This window comes from Bufo gargarizans, chromosome 7, assembly GCF_014858855.1.
Source record: "Bufo gargarizans isolate SCDJY-AF-19 chromosome 7, ASM1485885v1, whole genome shotgun sequence".
In the NCBI taxonomy this organism is placed as follows: Eukaryota; Metazoa; Chordata; class Amphibia; order Anura; family Bufonidae; genus Bufo; species Bufo gargarizans.
Window position 1 is genome coordinate 145,254,131 of NC_058086.1, and position 24,310 is coordinate 145,278,440.

At 44.3% G+C, this 24,310-nt stretch overlaps 1 protein-coding gene across 2 annotated transcripts in view; it reads right to left on the minus strand.

Annotated features, from left to right (window-relative positions):
- Positions 1-1,338: 1,338 nt before the first annotated feature.
- Positions 1,339-24,310, minus strand: part of MFSD14A (major facilitator superfamily domain containing 14A) — a 35,185-nt gene continuing 12,213 nt past the window's right edge. Inside the window, exons 5-13 of one of the 2 annotated variants that reach the window (XM_044301129.1) lie at positions 22,559-22,686; positions 19,597-19,711; positions 17,510-17,728; positions 11,494-11,607; positions 11,338-11,409; positions 7,567-7,679; positions 5,833-5,930; positions 2,830-2,966; positions 1,339-1,840 (exon numbers count right to left, since the gene is read on the minus strand). In XM_044301129.1, coding sequence (XP_044157064.1) covers positions 1,634-1,840; positions 2,830-2,966; positions 5,833-5,930; positions 7,567-7,679; positions 11,338-11,409; positions 11,494-11,607; positions 17,510-17,728; positions 19,597-19,711; positions 22,559-22,686 — 1,203 coding nt within the window. In that variant the 3' untranslated portion in view covers positions 1,339-1,633. Of the gene's footprint in view, positions 1,841-2,805; positions 2,967-5,832; positions 5,931-7,566; positions 7,680-11,337; positions 11,410-11,493; positions 11,608-17,509; positions 17,729-19,596; positions 19,712-22,558; positions 22,687-24,310 lie in introns of both variants that reach the window. The other variant, XM_044301128.1, reaches the window with a different exon arrangement.

Genomic DNA, 24,310 nt, shown 5'->3' on the forward strand with positions numbered 1-24,310 from the left:
AATGCTTGGTTTGACAATGTATATTCTTATCTATTTGCCATACTGAGAAGCAGTGAGTACAACAGCCTTCAGAAGGGCTTCCCTATAAGAAGACTGTAATTTATTAGCTAGAGCATCCAACTTTCCATTGTTTTATCCGTTTAAATGGAGTTGAAGCATTGCTTGCTGAACTAAAGGCACCACGTTTGCCTGCTCTCACACCATACAACAGTATTGTTCTGCTTTTACAACTTACGGCTGACAAGTTCACTTGGGCTTCAGTTAAAGAGGACCTGTTACCACGAAATACAGTGCAATCTGCAACAGAGCAGACAGATCTGAGGAGAGCAGTTTTAAATGTATATTACAAGTTTAAGGCTACATGCACACAACTGTATGTGTTTTGCGGTCCGCATATTACGGATCCGCAAAAAAAAAAACTAAAAAAAAAAAACGGATGACATCCGTTTTTTTGCGGATCCATTGTAACAATGCCTAAAACGGACAAGAATAGGACAGGTTCTATTTTTTATTTTTTTTTGCGGGGCTACGGCACAGACATACTGATGCGGACAGAACATGGCGTGCGGTCCGCATTTTTTTTTGCTGACCCATTGAAATGAATCAGTCCACATCCTAGCCGCAAAAAAAAAAAAAAACACGGAACGGACACAAACAAAAATACGTTTGTGTGCATGTAGCCTAACAATCTTTTTCACATAAAACTATGCATCAATCCGCTCAGCTCCTCCTGCTTTCTAACATGCTGCCTGCAGATTGTAATGCATTTTCATGGTGACAGGTTCCCTTTAAGGCTTAGTGGTTTACATAAAAAGACGAGTTGTTGAACGGCATTTAATTAGATTCCAATTGCTCTGGGAGAAGCAGAGCTCCCAGACTGGTAGAACTAGTTTCTCGGTACATCTTAAGTGGTGTCATTTTGTAAACATGTAAGGTTTGCTCTAAATCACCTACCTTTACAATAAGCTGGAATAGGAAGATAAATGCTTGCAATGGCATAAAAAAGCAATACAATGGAGTAAGCAAAGTAGATGCGTGTACTTTCAAATCTTAAAAATAAATAAAAAATGCTGGAGAGAACACAAAGTTGCACTAAATGATTGAGCAACCACATACACAACAGCTAGTAGCCTTAGTATACTTGTTATGTGGCCCACTTTGGGCTATCTACCCTCTTGACTATCATATACCATGGTCAGCGGGCAGTAACACAGCTATTAGCCCTTATGTAAACATTGTTGCCCAATAAAATAGTTTTGACTGCAGAGCCTCTTCAGAAGCGAAGCGCGTATCCGGTGCCGTTCCAGCAGGTTCGACCTGCACCATTTGCATCTGTACGTAGAGATTTTTTTTTTTTTTTTAACTACAACAATCTGGCACTTAGAAGATGGAATAGCTTTACATCCACACTCTCCTGCAATATCTTTGTAAGTAGAAAAGGCTTGAGATTTGGCCCTGCTTGAATAGAGGACGCAAGATGGTCATGTTGGGCCAGAAGTTGGTCCTGTCCGTGAAGAGGACTCTTGGTTGACCTTTCCTTTAATACAAATAAATTGGTCCTGCAGGTGCCTCAGCTCATAACCAAGTGGAATGCATCTACATGAGCAGCAGAAGCCAGTCTTTTAGGCATTTGTCATACATTTGTGTCCTGCAAAAGAGGTTCTTTGCCCTCCCCAGGTGCTGGGGGGCTATGGGGATGGCTGTGCCCTGCTCCATGTTTTTTCCAGTTGCCGCTGCGAACGTTCATATTGGTATGTTCTGGAATAAACAAAGCTACAAGTAGAGCAAGAAGCACAGAGCAGGCTCCAAACAGGAATGGAGGTCCAGGGATGATAGAGTTCTAAAGGGAAAAAGAGAAACTTAAATGAGGATGTCAAGAAATTTAATTTAGTAGTTTTACATTCCTACCAGATGTTCGTAACACTCAAACAGAAAGAAAAGCTGTATTAAATATAGTTCTGCTCCGTTTTTAGTGCAGTTAGCCAACACCTGGGGTGGATAAAAAAAACTAAGGAAACTAAGAAGAAAGGATTTCAGCTTCTCTCCTTCGTATTCACTCTTCTGTTTGGACCATACAATTGCATGTGTCAATCTAGCCTTAAATGCTAACCCTTTGGGGGAATTTTTGTTTAAATATTGCTTTGTACTCGTATTGAGCAAAAAAAAAAAATTTTTTACAACTGGCCTTTATTAAAAATTTTAAGCCACTGTCTTTGTGCAACCTTAAGTTTATCTAGTAGCAGGATCTGAATTTTCACTGTGTTCTGTCAGGCAGCTCAGCTGATGGCTCCTTATCTCCTAATTTTTAGCCTAAAATTCAATACCGAAAGTGTACAGAGCCTTTAAGATATGAAGACAACCTATGTCCATATGTCCTATGTGAGAAAACTGGAGTCCTGAGCAGGAGAGTGACCACAGGGGACTCCCTTTTCCCTACGAGCCACAAATGAGAGCCATTCTATATGAGCATCCTCCGTTCTTGCACACTAGAGCCATCCTTGTATCACATGGATCGCAATTCTTCTAAATTACCGCAAATTGCTTTGCATAAGGGCATGTCCGTTGGGACACGTCTTCTAGCAAACCAGCTGTTTGCTTGGGGTGGCAGGAGCAGGACTCACACATCAGCTGATCGATGCGGAGCATACATTTTGAAAGGGCTGACCCGAATTAGACAGACCATATAAACTAGTATATTATCTTTAGGGTATGTTCAGACAGCAGATTTTTTACAGAAATTTCTCAGAAATATATACAATAAAACCAGTGTTCACATATGTGAATGTGGAAATAGCAGTAAAGCACCTGTTGCAAATGTGTTGTTGTCACCTTATCCCTCAGCTCTGATTCTCCTATAGGGTTTTCATCTAGTTCCACATGAAAAATGTAAAATATGAAACCATACAGAGCAGGCCCAAGTCCATTGCACAATCCTCGGATTCCTGTGATCATTCCCTGCACAACACCTGCAAAAGGAAGGGAAAAAAAAAAATATATATATGTTTGCTGCTTCATGCTCATCACCAGGCTTCTCCCCCCAAACGGCAAAGTCATAAATCTCGACACCCATTTCGGCTGGAGGCAGATAGCAGTGTGCCATCTGTTAAAAATGTGACAGCCCGGTGTCCTGGACTGACCATGGCTCATTTGACCTGAACTTACATCTTAATGATTCTTACCTTACTCACATAATAAAACTGCGTCATATTGCGTTTTGCTAAAAGCTGTATCTGAGGGGATGAGTCCCGAGATTCATGAGGAGTCAGCTCTTTCCACCTTTCAGCCTCTGATTAACATATTTTGGCCCCAAAACAATCAGTATTGAGGGTGGGGAGAGCCGAGTCCTCATGAATATCAGAAATCGTTGGCTTGTGCTGTGTAGGTGAAGCGGTTCAATACCGTTTTTACAAAATGGATGGGTCTGTTAAAGAAAGTCACTCAATCTTTAGCTTAGAGGATCTTTTAGTGGTTTAGTGACAGATTCCATTTAAAGGGGTATCCCGGTTATATGAAGTTATCCCTTATCCACAGGATAGGGTATTGGTGGGGGTCCTACTGCTGTGACCCACGGCGATCATGAGAACAGGGACCCCGTACCCTGTGGAGCTCCCTGAAATAAATGAATTGGCTGGTCGAGCATGCGTGCCACCACTCCATTTATTTCTATGGGAGCTCCAAAGATAGCCAGGTAAAGAGCTCAGCTATCTCTGGAGCTCCCACAGAAAATAATTAAGCGACTGTGGGCATGCTTGACCAGCCATTCCATTCATTTTGGCTCTACAGGGTAAGGGGTCCCCATTCTCTTGATTACCGAGAGTCACAGAAGTAGGACCCCCACCAATCTAATAGCCATCATCTATCCTGTGGATTAGGGATCGACCGATATTGATTTTTTAGGGCCGATACCGATAATTTGTGAACTTTCAGGCCGATAGCCGATAATTTATACCGATATTCTGGGAATTTTCATTTAAAAAAATAAAATAAAAATTCCTACACAAATCTGCTTAAAATTAATGTTTATTGTTAATGTGTAGGGTATTTTTTTTGTAACTTTTTTTTTTTTTTTTACTAACTTTTAGCCAGATCTATCAGGGTGAATAGTACCTTACACTCTCCCTGCTGCCCTGTGCTTTGTGCACACAGCAGCATGGAGCTTACTATGACAGCCAGGGCTTCAATAGCATCCTGGCTGCCATGGTAACCGATCGGAGCCCCAGCATGACACTGCTGGGGCTCCGATTGGAGGAGCAGGAGAGAGGGGATCCTGTGGGGTGGGGGGGGGGCGCACTGCGCCACCAATGCTTAATACTGGGGGGGAGCGCACTGCGCCACAAATGTCTAATACTGGGGTTGGGGGGGGGGGGAACGACGACTGCACCACCAATGTCTAATACTGGGCTTGGGGGGGGCGCACTGCGCCACCAATGAAGATTAATCTCTCATTTATTCATATACAGGAGGCGGGAGCTGGCTGCAGAATCACATAGCCGGCTCCCAACCTCTATGAGCAGTAGCTGCGATCCGCGGCACCTGAAGGGTTAACTACTGCAGATCGCAGCTATTGCTTATAGAGGTCGTGAGCCAGCTATGTGATTCTGCAGCCAACTCCTGCCTCCTGTTCAATTTGAATAAATGAGAGATTTCTCTTTTTTGGTGGCGCAGTGGCCACAGCCCCTCCCCTTCTCTTGTCCCCTGTCCTCCCATTGGCGGCAGCAGCACAGGGGGAGGAGACACTGCTTCCTTCTCCCCTGTGCTGCTAAGGGGAACACGGAGAGCGCTGTCAGCAGCGCGATCTGTGTTCCCCATACGTTATCGGAATATCGGCAAAATAGATGCCGATACCGATCAAAATCCTGAATATCGGCCGATAATATCGGTAAAACCGATAATCGGTCGATCCCTACTGTGGATAGGGGATAACTTCATACAACTGGAATAGTTCTCTAAGGTTGTGCACCATAATAAATGTTTGCATGTCATTTACATTTTTGTTTTTACAGAAAGTTCCATTAAAGAGGTTGTCCATCAGGGCACTGATGAAGTATTCAGAGGCTATAAATAGCAGACAGAATTACAGAGTTGGAATCCATACCTGTCTAAATACATAGCGCCCCATAGGAGTGGAGAGGAAGCAGTGCATTCACTGCAGGGAACTTTCAAAAATAGCTGCTTATACGTCCACTTTTGGAAGTTCCATAGTAGTGAATGGCGTAAGCCACGCTTACACAGCCTCCTCTCTATTCCTAGCAGCGCACTATGGGGCCCCAAGTCTGAGCCAGGTGCGGTTTCCAGAGGGGGAATCCTGTGGGTTTGTCATAAATGTCCAGATGGGAATAACTGTTTAACTGCTAAACCAGGACCTGTTAAAAGTTAATATCCTGAGTCAGGTTAAAACAATCCAGAGCCACTTTGTTTTTTATCTACAATTGTCTAAGGAAGTCAGATTTATGAGATGTCAATCCAACTGCAAAGAGCCCATTAATTTCAAGGAGGTCGTGGACTCCATCTCCCAATCAATTTAGTGGAGAGATAAAACCACCATCGGGAACAGTTTGCTGTCCACATCATTCAGATTCCCACGTGTCAGTTCCTATTGTGTTTTGTTAAAAAAAAAAATTATTATTATGATATATATATATATATATATATCTGATGTCTTACAGTAGCAGCAAACTCCTGATAATATATTTGTACAGTACAGTCAAAATACCATCAGGGAGCTCATGATTCAGGCAGTGTCATCTACATACAGAAGGTACAAACAGCAACACAACCACATGCAACCAATCAGAAGATGCCACTGGTATACCCGAATTCCAATCAACTTACCTTGCTGGTCCGCATCGGCAGTCCGAGACACCAAAGCACTTACTGCAGGAAAAGTAATGCTGGACATAGCGGCCACAGCTCCTGCAGCCCACATCATCCTGCAAGTGACAGCATATGGAAAAAAAAGTTACAAGAGGCAACAAAGACCTCAAACCTAAAAGTAAGTGTAACAATTCATTTCCTGGGGTTTACAATAGAAAAAGGGACTGCACTTGCTTTAAAAATACTGCAAGTACTACTAAACAGTTAAGAGGTTTTGCCAAGATAGAAATGCCACTCTGTGGGACTGCCGGAGGTAGCAGAACGCTGTACTTGTCAGTCTCCTGTAGTCCCCAAAATGATCCGAGCAGCATGCCTCAGGCAGCCTCACCATTCATACATGGGACCCCTGTTCTTATGTCCGCTGAGGTTTCAGCGCTCGGACCCCACTGACCAGACACTCATCCTCTATCCTGTGGATACGTTTCTTTCTTGGCACAATCCCTTTAAACATCTGGTATTAGTCTGAAGCTTCTCTAATCTCAGCCATGAATGTGGAAGAGTTTGTTGTACAGTGTGACCTACCAACCGTATATTACTTCCTGTACACTACAACTGGAGGCTGTGCTAAATAACAGCAGAGGACATTTACTAAACTAAACACACCAGAATCGTGACTCAATTTGCAAACAAAAAAAAAAGCTAACTTTGGGGGCTACAACAGCAGGAATATCATCAAGGATTTGGGAGATATACAATTGGGGTTAAAGATAAGTGAATTCATTTGTGCAAATCGCTGGGTTCGTCCAAGCGTTCTTGAGCTGTGAGGGCTGTCCCTGCTACTCAAGAGGGTCCCTCCTGCCGCTTGATTGACAGGATATCTTGCCACGCCCCGATACTCTCACTCCTGCGCCTCTGCTCCAAGTAGTGCGGGCAAGTGCAGAGACTAGGCTGCTACGATCACCATCAGAGCAGCAAATCCCCCTGTGCTTGCACCGCTACTTGGAGCGGCAGCACAAAAGCGAGATTGTCAGGACCTGGCAAGGTGACCAGCCCTGTCAATCAAGTGGCCGGGGGGAGCCTCCTGAGCAGCAGGGACAGACCCTCACAGCTCAAGAAGCCTTTTTGATGAACAAATCTATCTGTACAAATCGATTCCCTCATCTCTATTCTAAACCAAACAAACCCTTTGATATTTGGGCTCCACGAACACAGCACACGGATGAAAACATGGTTAGCTGTATTTTTCTGCCGATAGCATAATGACCCGTTAATTTCTAAGGGGCGATGCAAACATCCATATTTTTGGTGGCCGTTCTGCTGGTCCTATTGTCTGTATTGTAGACAAGAACAGCCTTTTCTATAGATGGATGTGCAATAAATAAGGAATGAATCAAGAAGGTATCTGTATTTAGAGAATCTCTTTATGGACTGAAACACGGCCATGTGCATTAGGCCTTACAGTAGATCATACCATTCCATCAGACTGACTCGCGACAGAATATCTGACAGCAGTGCACACGCTGACTCCATGAGCACACGGTGATTTCACCTCTATCTATGTGCCTAAGGCAGACTTGTTCAGGGAACACGTGGACTCGGTGCCGGCTCACTCACCACCTTCTCCAGTTTCAGGATGTGCTTATTTGTATTAACAGACTGTGAGCTCAGGACACAGCACTGAAAGACCTTCCCTGCAATCAGTGCAAAACAAGCATCCAGCAGCACCTGCTCCATCATAAGCCATGCCCTTACCAAGGTTCTGATCCAAAGCCGTACCAGGCCAACTGCAGTATCTGAAAACCGAGACCCAGCAGAATCGTGTTCTTGTTCCCAATTGACCTCATGAGTAAACTTAACACAATCGTCTGTACAAAAGAACAAAGGAAAATGATATATGACACGTACATGATTGTAAAGCGTACTAGTAATTGTGTATTCAAATACTAGAAATAGGTGACTAGCCAAGCAGCCCTATACTGATGGGGCACATTCAGGTATGGGATTCAGCCAGTTCCCTCAGGTTCTCCAGATCCGGTTGTTAAAATTACAGCTGGATCGGAGAACTGTGTTACCGGCTGAATCCCAGTCTGGTGCTCTGGCGGCGGCAGCTGGAGATGAGCACTTCCATTCCATAGTTTAGCTCCTTAGGCTTTTTAAAAGTTGGGTTGTATGTGTGTGTAGTGTATATATGGTGTATTTATGTGTATGTGTGTTGCATAGGTATTTTGCCGCATGTCCGTTGTTAAGTAGGGAACCTGTAGAGAAACAGACCCCTGGGCACATTGCAAATCATCATGAACCAGCTTTCAGTACAATGTATTAGAGAGGAGGTGCCGACTCTCCCGTTATTATAAATACTTCCATTCGCCATAAAATAACTGTTATTAATCATAGAAATGTATGAATGACAACTGGACATTACGATTCTTTTTGTCAACAGTAAGTCTCCCTGCACGCTCTAAGGGTCCAATTAGACAAAAAAATAAAAAATAATTTCAGTTAACAAGCAATGATCGACAATTTAGCAAGTCGTTTGTATTCAGCACAAAACAATTGCTAAATATTTTTCTCTATTTGCTCGTTAGGGTCCGCACCCGTTCCGCAATTTTGTGGAACAGGTGCGGACCCATTCAGTCTCTATGGGTGAGGACGTGAAGCGGAGAGCACTCTATGTGCTCTCCGCTTCAGCATTTGTGGAGCGTGGCCCCGAACTTCCAGGTTTCGGCCCCAAACTTCCGGTCCGCAGCTCCGCAAAATATAGAGTAGGCGTTTCTATAGGGGGTGCCGGCCGGGTGTGTTGCAGAGCCACAATTTGCGAGTCCACAACACACCATGGACGTGTGAATGGACCCTTACTGTGATTATTGCTCATTTGCCCCTAGAGCATTTACACTGCTAACGACTGGCAGGTTTCGGATTAGATAAGAGGACTTGCTTGTGACTAACGATAATCTTTCAATCAGGCAGGTTTGTCTGATCCTTGGAAAACTAAATTATTTATTGTTAGTCGTTTGATTGCTGCATGCTATTACAGGTGACCATAACTTCTGAGATTTGAACATTATAGGAGAATTCAAGCGATGATCACTTTCAAATAGGCCCTTAAATCTGGCCAATCAGGGCAGTGTCAGGACATACCCTTTGGCCACTTTCAGACGAGCAATGCGTATATAGTCTGAATTTTTTGTTCCAGAATCCGCTGCTAATGTTAATGAATGAGTTATTCACATGGGCGTATAATTTCTGTCAGTATTTGAAATCCGCAGCATGTCCGAGTTTTGTGCGGTTTTGTTTCCCAATACGCACATTACAGTATGTGCAGTGCATAAATAATGAAGGAAGGAAGGAAGGAAGAAATGCCCATGTAAATCCTGAAGCAATCCTGGTGACAATACTGATGGTATATCAGGATCCTGAGCCAGAATACTGACGGATTTCAATATGCTCATCTGTAAAGGGGCTTTGACAATTGTAACACACAGGTCAATTTATTCATACACTTCCAGAAGGAATAACTGAGGAATGCTCCAGCATTATTAATGCATGGGTTATACTAGTATTTACCAACATAGAAATATGAGGACAGCTAACAGGTTGTCCACACATTGTACTTTTAGTGTTAAATGTATTTTAAGCCCAATGACCACACAGTTTATCTATCCTTAAAGGGGTATTCCTATCACAATGATCACTGTTTAATCTGTTAAAGAGGACCTTTCACCAGAATAAAACATCTAAACTAACTATACAGACATGTAGAGCGGCGCCCAGGGATCCCCCTGCACTTACTGTTATACCTGGGCGCCGCTCCGTTCTCCCGTTATAGCCAGGGGAACCTGCCAGCGCCTCCTTCTCCCATTCTGTAGCGCTGGCCAATCGCAGCATTCAGCTCATAGCCTGAGAGAAAAAAAAGCCTCTCGGGCTATAAGCCGAGCGCTGCGATTGGCCAGCGCTACAGAATGGGAGAAGTAGACGCTGGCAGGTTCCCCTGGGTGGAGCCTAACTATGAAGATACCGGGGGCTATAACGGGAGAACGGAGCGGCGCCCAGGTATAACTTCTGAGTGCAGGGAGAACTTCTGAGTGCAGGGAGATCCCTGGGCGCCGCTCTACATGTCTGTATAGTTAGTTTAGATGTTTTATTCTGGTGAAAGGTCCTCTTTAATGATGTGCCAGTGATCATTTTTGTAAATATATTGTATTGGCAAATTCCCACCCTTCTTGATAAAATTCTTTCCCTCCTACCTCATTGTTGTCATGGTATTGTCATGTCATTATGGTATCCCATAGATACAGCCACCGCTCGCCTCCCGAATTCATGGTCCGCGCTTGAACAGAAAACACTTTATTTTCACCCAGCCGGCCGCTTATTGCAGTCATGAACGCGCAACCTGCCGTGCATGCGCAAGGCTTATTTCTTCAGTGCCACATCTCACACAGAGCCGTGCATGCCCTGTATGCAGTGCAGCTCTGTATGAGACGCGGCACTAAAGAAATATGCTTTGCGCATGCGGCTGGGTGAAAAATAAATAGTCTTCTGCGCAAGCGCAGCCCAGGGATTCGGGAGAGAAGTGGTGGCCATAGGAAACGCATGAACGAGCACGCAAGGCGTGTGATGTAAGAAAGAGGCGTGGCAGGGCTTCACTCAAACTGCCTAAGCCTGCCCAGCCCTAGAAGCATGAATCCAGGAAGTGAACAGCAGAGCTGGCTGCAGGTGAGGACGAATTAACAAGATGGGAAAACCCCTTTAAGGGGTTGTCTCAGTTCAGCAAATGGCATTTATCATGTAGACGAAGTTAATAGAAGGCACTTCCTAATATATTGTCCATATTGCCTCCTTCATTTTTCCATTACATTATATACTGCTTATATCCAGGGGTTACGGTCACTGCTGCAGCACAGATACAAGGTGGCAAAGAAGGAACCTGCTGTGCAAGCGTGCCTATGTGAGTTCCCATGGTCCCAGCCACCAGAGGCGGCTCCTTTTCCTACAGTGTGCAAGCATGGCCACCATTGCATGATTGCAGGGTAGTCGTAATCCCTTGATATGAGCAGTGTACAACGTGCTAGAAAAATGAATGAAGCTATCAAAGGAGGCAATATGGACAATCACAATACATTAGTAAGTGCCTTGTGTTAACTTTGTCTAGCTAGAGACAAGTGAGTTGGGTCTTCGAGCAATAACCTGTTGCAACCATAACTTGCGTTGAAAGGGTATATATCATTTTCATAAACTACTGATATGTCATACTACAGATACATGATGTGGGTGCAGGTGCCAAATTCCCCTTCAATCTGTAAATCAAGATTCTCTCTTTGCCTCTTTGGTTCTGCCCAGCTCTGTCTACTGCTCCTCGGTGAGCACAGCGAGGTTTGTAACGCTTCTGCCCCTTGTTTTAGCAACTGTTGGGGTTCCCAGCACTTTGACCTTGACCAATCAATAAAACTTCTGACATGTCTCTATGACATACCAGCAGTTTGAGAAACCGATCGGAACACTTACGTTTCATCTGTATTTTCTCACCTGAGCAACAATGGACAAAATTCCCAAAACTGCAATGAAGGCGGCCACACTTTCTGGCGAAAATTTCATGATCTGATGGTAAAGAGAAAATAAATATCAGTAAAAACCTAAAAATGACTGGCTGCCACCAACTCACCATCATTGGGACATGCTCACCTGTCTAAGGTACAAGAAGAAGCTGGAATACTGTCCAGCCTCCGGGAGGTAGGAGAGGAACACGGTGATACAGATGAGCAAAACAATCGAGTCTTGGCCAACTTTCTTCAGAGACTGAGTGAGAAGAGAAGCAATTGTAAAACTCTACACAATACAAACTATTCAGACACAGCAATCTATTAAATACAGACAGCAGCTAAAGCAGGTACAGGCAGCACAGAGTAACAGCCGAGAGAATATTACAGGAACAAAACTAGTGTCAGATTCATGTAAGACAGCAGAGGTACAAGGAAACCTGTCCCCGGGTACTCTGCCCTATCAGGTGAAGCTAAACCCATGGGCACAATCCAGTTTGTCAATCAGGATGTAAGAACAAATGCTTTGTCTCTTTAGAAAGCAAGGCTCTAACCTGTGCCTCCCCCAGCATGCTCTGATTGGTATCTGCTCCTCTGTGTGAATAGGGGCTGGACCCTGGGACAGGTTGCTTGTGTCTCTTGATCATAAAGCACATTTAGCGTACAAGCAGAAAGCATCAGTTTCACTGCATGAAGTCCAGCAGCTTGCAAACAATGCAGAAGCAAAACATAGGCTGACCAAGCAAGGGGTTGTGCGGCGACTTCTATTAATGCCATATCCTCAGGACACCCCCCGCTGATCAGCTCTTTGATGAGGAGGAGGCGTGAAAGCTTCCTAGTCATGACACAGAGTCGTCTCCTGGGGAGTGCAATTACAAACACTCTCTCCATTGACATGAATGGAGCAAGTATTTATATTAAGGCTCATTCACACGACCGTATGAATAGGGATGCGAATGCGAATCCATTCATTTCAACGAGGGCACAAAATAACATAGCGGCTATCTACCCTATGTCTCCATGAAGGGGTAGCGCTAAACCTGTGCCCTATTCACTGTAGCAGGTATTGTAGCCAGACAATCCTACTGCACAATAATAGAGGCAGTGAGGGCACTATATAATATTGGTGGAGAGGCTAACATTATGTTACCCACTGAAGTCAAGTAGATCCCGGCCTTGTAGTTAGGTGTCTGGTTACATGCCATCTCTGAACTGACAGTGGCTGGTAATGTATTGAAGACACACTGCGTCACAGCAGCTTCATCAATAGATCCCAGTTATTCTATACCGCAGCGTGTACAGCCAACAATCACACTGTCGTTACGTAAGGGAACTATGAGGGGATACCTGGTGGTCCGCATCTACAGTTCAGAGTATCGACTAGTTTACTGTCAATTTTTTGTTTGTTTGTACACATTGAGGTAGGCCTCGCATACCCTCCCCTTTATTTTAACGTATACCTAATAAACTATGAAGTTTTATTTCATTTACAACATTTCCAACCACTGTGAATATGTATTAGCCTCCACCAGCGTTACAGTAAAGGCAATGGTATACACAGTATATAGTGTCATACAAGACAGATATAATCATGGGAAGGTTAGGGAGCTTTGTTTTCTATGGTTATGCTTCTAATACTCCCTTGATTCTGTAACTTGTGCAGTGTTGTCAATATACTGTGAAAAAAACACTAATTAACATGCTTAGATATATATATATATACACACACACTGTATTTTTTCACCTCTTAAGACACAAAAAGTGGGGGAAAAATGCCACAGCATCTTACTTATGGAGCGAAAACTAATGAGCGCGTCCATTACGGAAGCACTGATTAGTACCAGAGGACCGCGAGGCGGTGAAGGCTCTGTGGCTGTGCACAGCGTGAGGGTGCTCTGATCTAAATCACTGCCTGTGCCATCTGTATTAAGGGGGTGGGGGAGTGGTTCATTTGCACGCACACCGATTTGTCCACACAGCTACACAACCCACAAGCGGCTTACCTTTGGTAAAACTAGGCCTGGAAAAGGTTTAATAAACACTAAAACAGCATTCACATTGTCAAACAGAATTATAAAAGTGTTTAACATCTCGCATTGCAACGTCTCTCATGTCTTAGGGTACTTTCACACTAGCGTTTCTCTTTTCCAGCATAGAGTTCCGTCCTTGGGGCTCTATACTGGAAAATGGCCAAAAATTCGGACAACTTGACGGATCCGCCAGAGATAAAACAGTAGCATGCTGCGGTACTATCTCCGTCATGAAAAATCTCAAAGACTGAACTGAAGACGTCCTGATGCATCCTGAAGGTATTGTTCTCCATTCAGAATGCATGGGGATAAAACTGATCAGTTCTTTTTTTCCCCATAGGAATGTATTCGTACCGGATATGGTAGTCAAAACACCGCAATGCCGGACCTGTCCTTCTGGTCTGCGCATGCGCAGACCAAAAAAATAAAAAAAATAAAATGCCGTATCCGTTTTTCCAGACGACAACAGAAAGACAGATCCCGCATTTCAATGCATTTGTAAGACGGATCAGGATCCTGATCAGTCTTACAAATGCCATCAGTTTGAATATGTTTTAACAGATCCGGCAGGCAGTTCCGGCGATGGAACTGCCTGCCGGATTCCTCTGCCGCAAGTGTGAAAGTACCCTTACAGTTCCATGCTCACTACTGACAGATTTCTCTGCTTTGGCCACTGCAGTACACTGACCGTAGTGGGGAGGCGTTACAATGTAGTGAGTCGGAGAGTTAGAAGTCTCATTCACACATTGCAGCAGGGTTGATACTGTCTGCAGCAGTGCAGGAACCTCATCACACATTATACTTGGTCAGGGTAAAATGCCAGTGCAGCTTTTGATGTGGTTTTTGAGCCACATCAAGAAGTGGATCCAGCAGGAAGGAGGAGTCCTCTTCATTTATATCCCTCATTATTCTTTAATCCACTTTTGGCTCTGGTTTAAAAAAAAACTGAAGGAACAACATTAAAGGGTCACTGGCCTTTTACAAAACATTTCATATGTCGTGGGGACATACCAAAGGTGTTGATCAGTGTGGGTCTAAGTGCAGAGCCCCCCCCCCCCCCCCCCACAAATTGCTGGAACGGAGAGAGAGAGAAGTGCTCGTATATCATGCTCTCTCTCTTCACTGCAAGGGACAAAGGCGATACGGGCCCATAGACTTTTTGCTGAGTCTGTCTCAGGTCCTTGCACTAAGTCCAGGAGCAATCAAAACCTTTCATATGTTGGTATGACATCAAAAGTTTTATGAAATCTGAGTGACCCTTTATGAAAAAATAAAAAAATTACCTCTGCATGTGAAGCTACCCTTACTGAACAGTAAAATGTAAAGGGTTTCCATTTCCTATTCCAAAAGGAGCAGCAAGCTTCACATAAATCATATAGGCTATGTGACTCTTGCATCACGTCTTCAATGCCTGGGGGAAGTGACTTATATGGAGCAGAAAGGCCGGCTTGATGGCTACAAATTGACAACCCACGCTCCATTGCTGGAGAATCCGACCTTCGAGCCCTCCATTAAGGAAGTAAGCCACCTAGGATTTCTAAAATAGGTTGTGTGAGATCTCTCTCATTACATCTCATACAAATCAATCCAAGTAAGGCTACTTTCACACCTGCGTTCGGTGCGGATCCGTCTGGTATTTGAACAGACAGATCCGCACCGATAATGCAAACGTTTGTATCTGTTCAGAACAGATCCGTTTGCATTATTCTTTAGACTTTTTTTTTTTTTTAAACTGATCCGTCCTGACTTACCTTGAAAGTCAATGGGGGACGGATCAGTTTTAAAATGCACCATATTGTGTCATTAAAAACGGATCCGTCCCTATTGACTTACATTGCAAGTCAGGACGGATCCGTTTGGCTCTGCATCGCCAGGCAGACACCAAAACACTGCGTCCGCCTCCAGTGCGGAATGGAGGCAGAACGGAGCCAAACTGATGCATTCTGAGCGGATTCTTATTCATTCAGAATGCATTGGGACTAAACTGATCCGTTTTGGGCTGCTTGTGAGAGCCTTGAAACGGATCTCACAAACGGATCCAGAAAAGCAAGTGTGAAAGTAGCCTAAGTTATACCCTCTACTAAAAAATATTCAAGCTTATTGAGCCTTTCCAAAAACAGAAGCAAATTGGGAAAATCTAGGTGCGTCCTTTATAGAGACCAACACAAACTACCAAGAAATCCGATAAAATGGCAGAAGAAACCAAGGAGGCAGAAGAGTTAACAGTCCAAACTGCTTTGCTGAAGTGAAAGCTCAGCTCTGATTTGTTGCTTTGGGCAAAACGGACCCTTACATAAGAACCAATGCTTCTCAGCTAGACAAAGTAATGACATAGCTAGCTAACAGGACAATCAGACCCCTGGGCCGGGCAAAGGAAGTGGGCAAAAAGGATGGGAAAAGATGTCATTTACCATCGATAGTAAATTATGTTAATGAAGGGAACTCTTCGCCATGAAAGTGCAGTGCAATCTGCGGGCAGCGTGCTACAGGGCAGGAGGAGCTGAGCAGATTCATATATATTTTAAGTGGGGTAAAAATACATAAATTGGTAAAAAACTCTCTGCTTTTTCTAACTTAAAGGGAACCCGTCACCGGGATTTTGTGTATAGAGCTGAGGACATGGGTTGCTAGATCGCTGCTAGCACGTCCGCAATACCCAGCCCCCATAGCTCTGTGTGCTTTTATGGTGTCAAAAAATAAAATAAAAAATTTGATACATATGCAAATTAACCCGAGATGAGTCCTGTATGGGAGATGAATATACTATCAGCAGTACTGATGAAGGCTGTGTCTTTAATATCAGTAGCACATACCAGGGGCATGGAGAAGGAGCCTTGTCTGCAATACTGGCAAGTAATGCAACTACCGATAGTCACCAGTACTCAGTCCTCCTGCTACTAATGGGGTACTTAATAATGAAGACACATCACACTTACAAAACGTGAGCAATGGTCCCATGCAGGACTATGTAGAAGAGTGGGTTCTACATAAACCTGCAAGGGGACAGGGCTGACTAGAATAGGTGGGGTTATGTGGGCCCAGATACTGCAGGATAAGGGGACAGCAGAGCTGGAGGGAACGCCCGCAGAGCCAGAACAGAGTGTAGAAGTGGTTGAAAACCAAGTATAAGGCTTGCTGTGTGCATAGAAAAGATAGCTCACTGCAAAAAAACAGATGCACATTTTTTTTTTTTCCCTACAGCAGTGTAGTAACAATTTTCATGCACAAAAGGTGTCCAAAACCTTTAATTGTCTATGTACAAAGGGATATGCAAAAGGCAAAGAAAGTGCCCGTGCATCACAACACAAATCTCCACAATGAGCTAATTTGGACAGTTTAGACGGATCTAAATTTCATCGCACTGAAGCAGGATTGTCACTGTGATAAAAGCATAAGAAATGGAACCAATTCTGCAAACAAACTCAATTTTAGAATGATGGCCGATCCTTAGAATTAGATCTGTGGTGGTCCAAACCTCCACAGAACAAGAGAATGAAGTGGCAATTGCTGAGACCCCTATCCTGCAGTACCACCACAGTGACACTTCTCCAGGCAGCTGTTTGTGGTGGTGCCGCTCAGCCCTCAAAAAGCCCCTTTTGTTTGGTGCCCATATACCCCCAATAAGTGTAGCAGAGGCGTATCTCCCTCATAATTAAAAAGGAACGTGTTGAAATTTAGTTTATCTGATCCATCTTTCCCTTGACATCGCTTGTTGGGGGAAGAGCCAGCACACCTCCATACACATAAGAGGCTCCCACAAAAATTTGTGCCTATGTGTATGGACACCTCAATGATTGGCCTTTAATGTAAAATTTTGGAAAACTCCTTTAAAGTGTATTTGCCATATACCCTATGTAAGGGCCATATATTACAGGAACAAGTGTGTTCTATTAGGGGAAACAGCTGAAAGGATACAGGCACCAATATACAGAAGGCTTTCAGCCACCGCTGAGCGGAGCCAGGAAGTACTCCCCATGAGAACGGAGGACTCGTCGCTAGGATTCTGCTGTATTCTATGCACAGAGGGCCAACACCAAATTAATCTGCTCTCATTTTAAAACTCATAACAACCAAGAATTTATACAATTCATTTTTTTTTACAAATTTATACACCGTAATTTTTTCACTTACAGCAAATGGATCTGCTTGCTCCCAGGAAATTGGAGCTCCCCAAGATGCCGGCCTCATTTTCTCTGGAAGAGACTCTGGAACAGCCACCAAGATGAAACAGATGTCAAGAAGTGCAATGGCCGTTGCCAGCAGCACCACAAGTGAGTCTCCATACACATGGCTTAGGTAAGCCCCGATGGCGGGACTAGTGACCAAACTAGCTGCAAATGTGGCGGAAACCTGCAAATGGCAGTGATAAGGAATGTTAAAAAGAAGCAGTTACATATATAGCAGTGGTCTGTAAGCTACGTGTGTGTGTGTGTTATAAAAAAAAAAATAAATTCAGCTAATATCACTTTTGCTCAAATGTTGACAAATCTGTTTTAAAGGCCCACTGTCGGCAGATCTGTACCTATGACACTGGCTGACCTGTTACATGTGCACTTGGCAGCTGAAGGCATCTGTGTTGGTCCCATGTTCATATGTGTTCACGTTGCTGAGAAAATGTGTTTTAATATATTCAAAATGAGCCTCTAGGGGCAATGGGGGCGTTGCCGTTACACCTAGAGTCTCAGCTCTCTTTGAATCTGCTGCACTTTGACAGGGCCAAGCAGTGTAAACGTCATCACCCCTGGTCCTGTGCAGAGGGTGCGGCAGTTGCAGAGAGAGCTGAGCCTCTAGGAGTAATGGCAACGCCCCCGTTGCACCTAGATCCTCATTTGCACATACTAAAACTAAATTTTTCCCAGCAATGCAGGCACACATGAACATGGGACCAACACAGATGCCTTCAGCTGCCAAGTGCACATGTAACAGGTCAGCCAGTGTCATAGGTACAAATCTACTGACAGAGGGCCTTTAAGAATCAATGTGAGATAGGGATGTGAGGAGGTGTACCTCTGTAAATAGCATGGCATTGCACATATCATATTCCACTCATGCCCCGAAATTGTTGGGCGCTATTTACACAAGCAGAATCTCTGCAAAGCCCAAATCTCCTCCTGTGTGTACATGGGGATTTACTTTGTTGTCCTTCCAGAAAATGTGAAGGTGTTTATGGAAATAATTAACCAAGGCTGGTGGTAACCTCACATAGAAATGACCACACGTCACCAAGAGTCTGTGCAGTTTCCATTGTACAAGCACAGAAAAAGCAGCCACAAGATGGTCTCTTACAGAAATGTAGGTTGCTGGTTTGGGAGGCACGACACATCTATCAGATATCATGTGGATATGTCATGAACATGTAAAATATCATAATATTTTAGAATTGGACAAACATATTGTGAGGATTATTTCACCCATAGAATCTACTCCTGGATTTCATTATCAAACAGCTGCTGGTGCCATCACCCTCTCAGCCCTCTTAGAATACAGGATTTAACCTTTTTTTATACATACTGTACAGTCAAGAGGGCTAGCAATCACTGATGAGCAACAATAACGATTGAGTCCTTAGACTAATCCATACAGAAACTGATCAAACGAAATGTAAACTGTAAATGGAGAAAGGCAACACTATCGGCCAACTGCTACATGAAGCGTACAAGGCCCTAAAGGCTGCTTTCAGACGAGCGAGTTACACACTCCGGACTCTGAGGTCAGGACGGGAGCTGCTCTGCTAGCACTGCCGGGGTCACATAGCATTATACTGATTTATGATGCTATGTAACCCTTACAGTTGTGGAATGTTTTGGATAACACAGATAGCATTAGGTCAGTGTTATTCAAAACATTCCAGACCTCTAAGGGTTACATAGCATCATAAATCAATATAATGCTATGCGGAAGCCGGCAGTACTAGGAGTTCTGTACGAGAGTCTTATACTCGCGCTGCAAGTCTGGAGTGTGCAACTCGCTCGTCTGAAAGCGGCCTAAGAGAAAGTTCTGACATTTTTTTTTCTGCCTTGTACTTTACCCCAGCCTACTAGGAATCCAGGACAATTCTGCAAGTGTTAAAAGAGGATATCTGCACTAAAAATGATATTATGGATTTAGAAAATCAGCAGAATAGTCTAAAATCGAACTTTTACAGCTGCATATAAAATTGGAGTTTTAGTCACTAGTTTAGTACTTTACTATAATGTGGTCTTGAAGGATCCACCTACCAATCCATATGCCATGCTTCTTTCATGCTCCTGGGTAATATCTGCTACATAAGCAAATACTACAGAAAAGGTAACAGCGAATACACCAGATACAGAAATAACCGCAAAGTACCACCTAAAAAGACAAAAAAATAAAAATTAAAATAGGAGTTATGGGGTGCAATTATATATACATCAACATCAACAATGAAATTGCAATACCAAAAAGGAAAAGTTGTGTAATTCTGGAAATCACAGGATCGATAGGCATGTTAGGCTACTTTCACACTCGCATTTCAGGGTCCGTTTCAAGGCTCTCACAAGCGGCCCCAAACGTATCAGTTTAGCCCCAATGCATTCTGAAAGGATGCGGATCCATTCAGAATGCATCAGTTTGGCTCCGTTCCGCCTCCATTCCGCTCTGGAGGCAGACACCAAAACACTGCTTGCAGCGTTTTGGTGTCCGCCTGACGGTGCGGAGCCGAACGGATCCGTCCTGACTTACAATGTAAGTCAATGGGGACGGATCTGTTTACATTGACACAATATTGGTGCAATTGTAAACGGATCCGTCCCCCATTGACTTTCAATGTAAAGTCAAGAGTCCCTATTAATATACCATCGGATCAGACTTTTCTCCAATCCGATGGTATATTTTAACTTGAAGCGTCCACATTACCATGGGAACGCCTCTATGTTAGAATATACCATCGGATTTGAGTTAGATCGTGAAAACTCAGATCCGCCAGCATATTCTACCACAGAGGCGTTCCCATAGTGATTGGGGGGGGGGGGGGGGGGGTTTGTTAGCCCGTGGCCACTGCCACCAATGCTTTTAATACTGGGGAGGGAGGGGGCCGCACTGACCACAAATGCATTTAATACTGGGGGCACCTGAGGGGTTAATTGTGCGGATCACAGCCCCCTGTAAGAGATCGGGTGCTGCCAGGCAGCAGGGGGCAGTTATGTACACAGTTCTTAGTATATTCTAACTTGAAGGGTTCCCATCACTATGGGAATGCCTCTGTGTTAGAATACACTGTCGGATCTGAGTTTTCACGATCGTGAAAACTCAGATCTGAAAAAGCTGTTATGCAAACGGATCCGCACTGAACGGATACCATTGTTTGAATTTATAGGTGCGGATCCGTCTGTGCAGATACCAGACGGATCCGCACCTAGCGCAGGTGTGAAAGTAGCCTTAATGATATGCAAATGATAAAAATGGAAACAAAATATTCATCATCAAGATCCGCTGCTGGCAGTTCCCTTTGCAATTGCTGATCAGCGACGTCCCAGGTGTGCTTTATGGGAGACAAGTCTAGAGACACTGCATGTTTAGGCCAAGCAGGCTGCTCACAGTAGCTGAGAGAAAAGCGGGATTCATCGCTAAAGCAGATAAACCTCCATTTAGATCTTGCCATGCACATGACAGCCAATGAGAGTGGTGACGTGAGGTAAATGTAACACCTGTAGCTGGATGTCTGGCTCGTAGCCTAATGTTATGCAAACACTTTCTGATGGTTTATATAGATACTAATTTTCACTCTTGACTTAGGATGTGACGTCCAATTTCACTTGCAGTACAGAATGCAGAGGGTCGCCTCTGTGCACTTATTGCGATCATTACACTACATTGTTTTTCTACCAACCTCAGGGACACACAACGTTGAACAGTGCTGACATCTCAGCCTAGGCGTGTAGCGATCTGCTGCAGTGATTAACCAAGGTCTCTCAGTTCAAGGATTCTGTCCCTCTCCGTTTGTGACAAATGGCAATAACTCATGCCTACAAACAGGAGGCATCACAGACAACTTGAACTGATTTTTGAGTTTTCGTGTGGCTAAAAAACTTTGGGGGACATTTATTAAGACCACCGTTTTAAACTTCATATGCCCCATAGCCAGTGGTGGATCCGCCGGCGTTATGAAGAGGCTTTCTAGCTGTCTTACATTTAAGTAAATCTTTGTCGCACTCCGTAGAACTTGCTGTAAGCAGGGTTCTAACCCAGTTTATGAAAATTTATAAAACTACAGCGTTGTTAGAGATTTTCATTATTTGACATACGGCAATATTCATGTTACGTTTCGGCACGCAGGCCGTCTGTCAGAGGCTCTCTCCCATATGAGTTTTCACATTCTACCTTTTAACGGTCCATTCACATGTCCGTAGTGCATTGCGGATCGGCAATACACCCGGCCGGCACCCCCAAAGAAATGCCTATTCTTGTCAGCAATTGCGGACAAGAATAGAACATGATCTATTTTTTTCCGGAGCCGCGGACTGGAAGATCGGCGGCGCGCACCGGAAATGCGGAGAGCACACTATCTATTCCATCTCCATACAGAATAAATAGTTCCGTACCAGTTACACAATTTATGGAACGGATGCGGACCCATTTCTACCAACGTGTGAATGGACCCTAACTGCGTCTTTCCATCTTTTCCTTCATTACTGCGGGATAGTGTCTGAAGGCCTGCGTGCTGAAACGTAACATGAATATTGCCACATGTCAAATAAAAATCTCTACCCTCAAGAGCGAAAAGCCTAATGCTGTAGTTGTATTACATTTAAACCATTTTCCACGCCTACACCAAGCGTAGGAAATGGTAAAAGAGACGGGCCTGCCAGCTGATCCCCCTTCCCCACCACAACCACTTCATTAGACCTGGCAAGAGCGGGGAAGTCGCAGATTGTGGCGCAAAGGACCTTTGAGCCACAATCTGTGCCAGCTCTACACTTAATATAGCATCATTCTGTTTAATAAACTAACCACTTTGAAAACAAATCTAGCTTTCATGCCCCTCTCACATGCCAGAGATTGGAGCTGGGTGCTTGAAAACTTGATCAATTGCAGATCTTTGCGACACTTGCTACTTCCTCAATTTGCATAACCCTACGGCTTCTCCTTTATGGTGTCGCAATGTGTGTGTGTGTATTACACATACTGTAGACATATTAAAATGTACTAGTCACTACATACCAAGGACTGATCTTCATCAGTGGTATAGGAGCACATGTGAAAAACACAGTTAGCAGCAAGAAAGACTTTCTTCCCCAAACATCAGAGAGAGCCCCTATCAAAGGTGCACTGAGGAAGGACAGCAAACCCTAAGTGAGAGAAAGAGAGGTAAATACAGTACTCTCCCCCCCTATGAACAGCAAAATCAGGTCACATTTAATATTTGATAAAAATGTCATTTTAAAGCCATATCACAAAAACAGATAAAAATCTCTTATTAATAAAACACTCTAAGTCACACATGTCAGGTTTAATTAGGCGATTGCTGTATAATATTCAGTGTCAAGAACAAGCTCAGATTCACTAAGGACACTGTAAGAAAATCTTCCCCAAAGGTTGTGTTTTGGAAAGGTTTCTCCACTGTTCGGAAATATACAACTCCCATTCAGACCCATATTACATTGGTCGGGATGCAAACTTAAAAGCTATGGACACCTTCTACTGGATACCAGGTTCTACATAGACCTGCACGGGATAGTGAGCTTTGACAACTCTCCCTCATAATTGTTCACACTTTGTAATTGTGATGTGCCTTTATTATTGAGTACCTTATTAGTAGCAGGAGGACAGAACTGGTGACCCCGGGCAGCTGCATTACTTACCAGCATCAAAGACAAGGCTCCTGCGCCATGCCTTCGGTCTGTGCTGCCGATAGTGGACACGTGGCTTCTGCTCTGCTGATAGTATATTAGGACAGCCCAGTCCCTTCTGCACCGCCTCCCTCAGAAGTTATCTGTACCCCTGACCTGTCCACGCATGCTCTTCGGTGAAAGTAAAATGTGAATGAGTGATGCTGCTGTACAATGGCTCCTACACTGTATAAAGCAGAGGCAAGAACTCCTGTCTACTGATGCATAATCATGTACAATGTGCAGAGAGGAAGCTCTGGCACGAGCACTGTGTGTGTGTGTGTGTGTGTGTGTGTGTGTGAATGGCAGTGTGTCTGGTGCAAATGGTGCAATTTGTCCAACACTGATACATCACCGCAGCCGCTATACTGCACAGTGCGGCCTGCGATGTATCAGTTACAGTAAACCCCTATCACACAGGGTGGGAGGAGGGGCTGGAGGCCGGCAACTGCTGTTGCACTTGCGGAGGGACCCGGTGACTGTACTCCATTACACCGGGCCCCGCTCACACCAGTCTTTACATGTAAAGTTTGTTTATTTAATGCTCAATCAGTGGCTCTGGTTTGTTAAACTAGCGTAATCGTCTGTAGTAGTACTCACTATCAAAGCGGCAGGCAGCGTAACGTCACTCACTCGCTCGATAATTCTCCTCCCACTTCATTAATGAAGCTGGCGGAGCAGGAGCGTGACTGAGTAGGTGACGTTACGCTGCCGGCCTGCCCCCCCGCTTTTATAGTCATTATGTGAACTTTCCTTCCTGTAGGCTAGCGGACATCTACTGTGCTTGGAAAGGGTTAACATTCTTTGCCAGCAGAAAGCTAGGGTTGTGAATGAATGTCTTATGCCAGTTGCCCTTTTGGTCTTATGACCAGTATTCGTGCCATTGTGTCAAGGATGCCACCCTCTGCATACGAGTGACTCTCTGCAGATGACACGGCCATTGGCCTCTACCCTGCTGTTACCGACTAGGCATTAATAGCAGGTCCTTGCATGTGACTTCTGACTTGAGAGTCCTTGTCTGCAGCTGGGACGGTAGATGACAAGTGCTGGTCGTCTGTAGCAGGTTGTGAGGGCTGTGAGCACA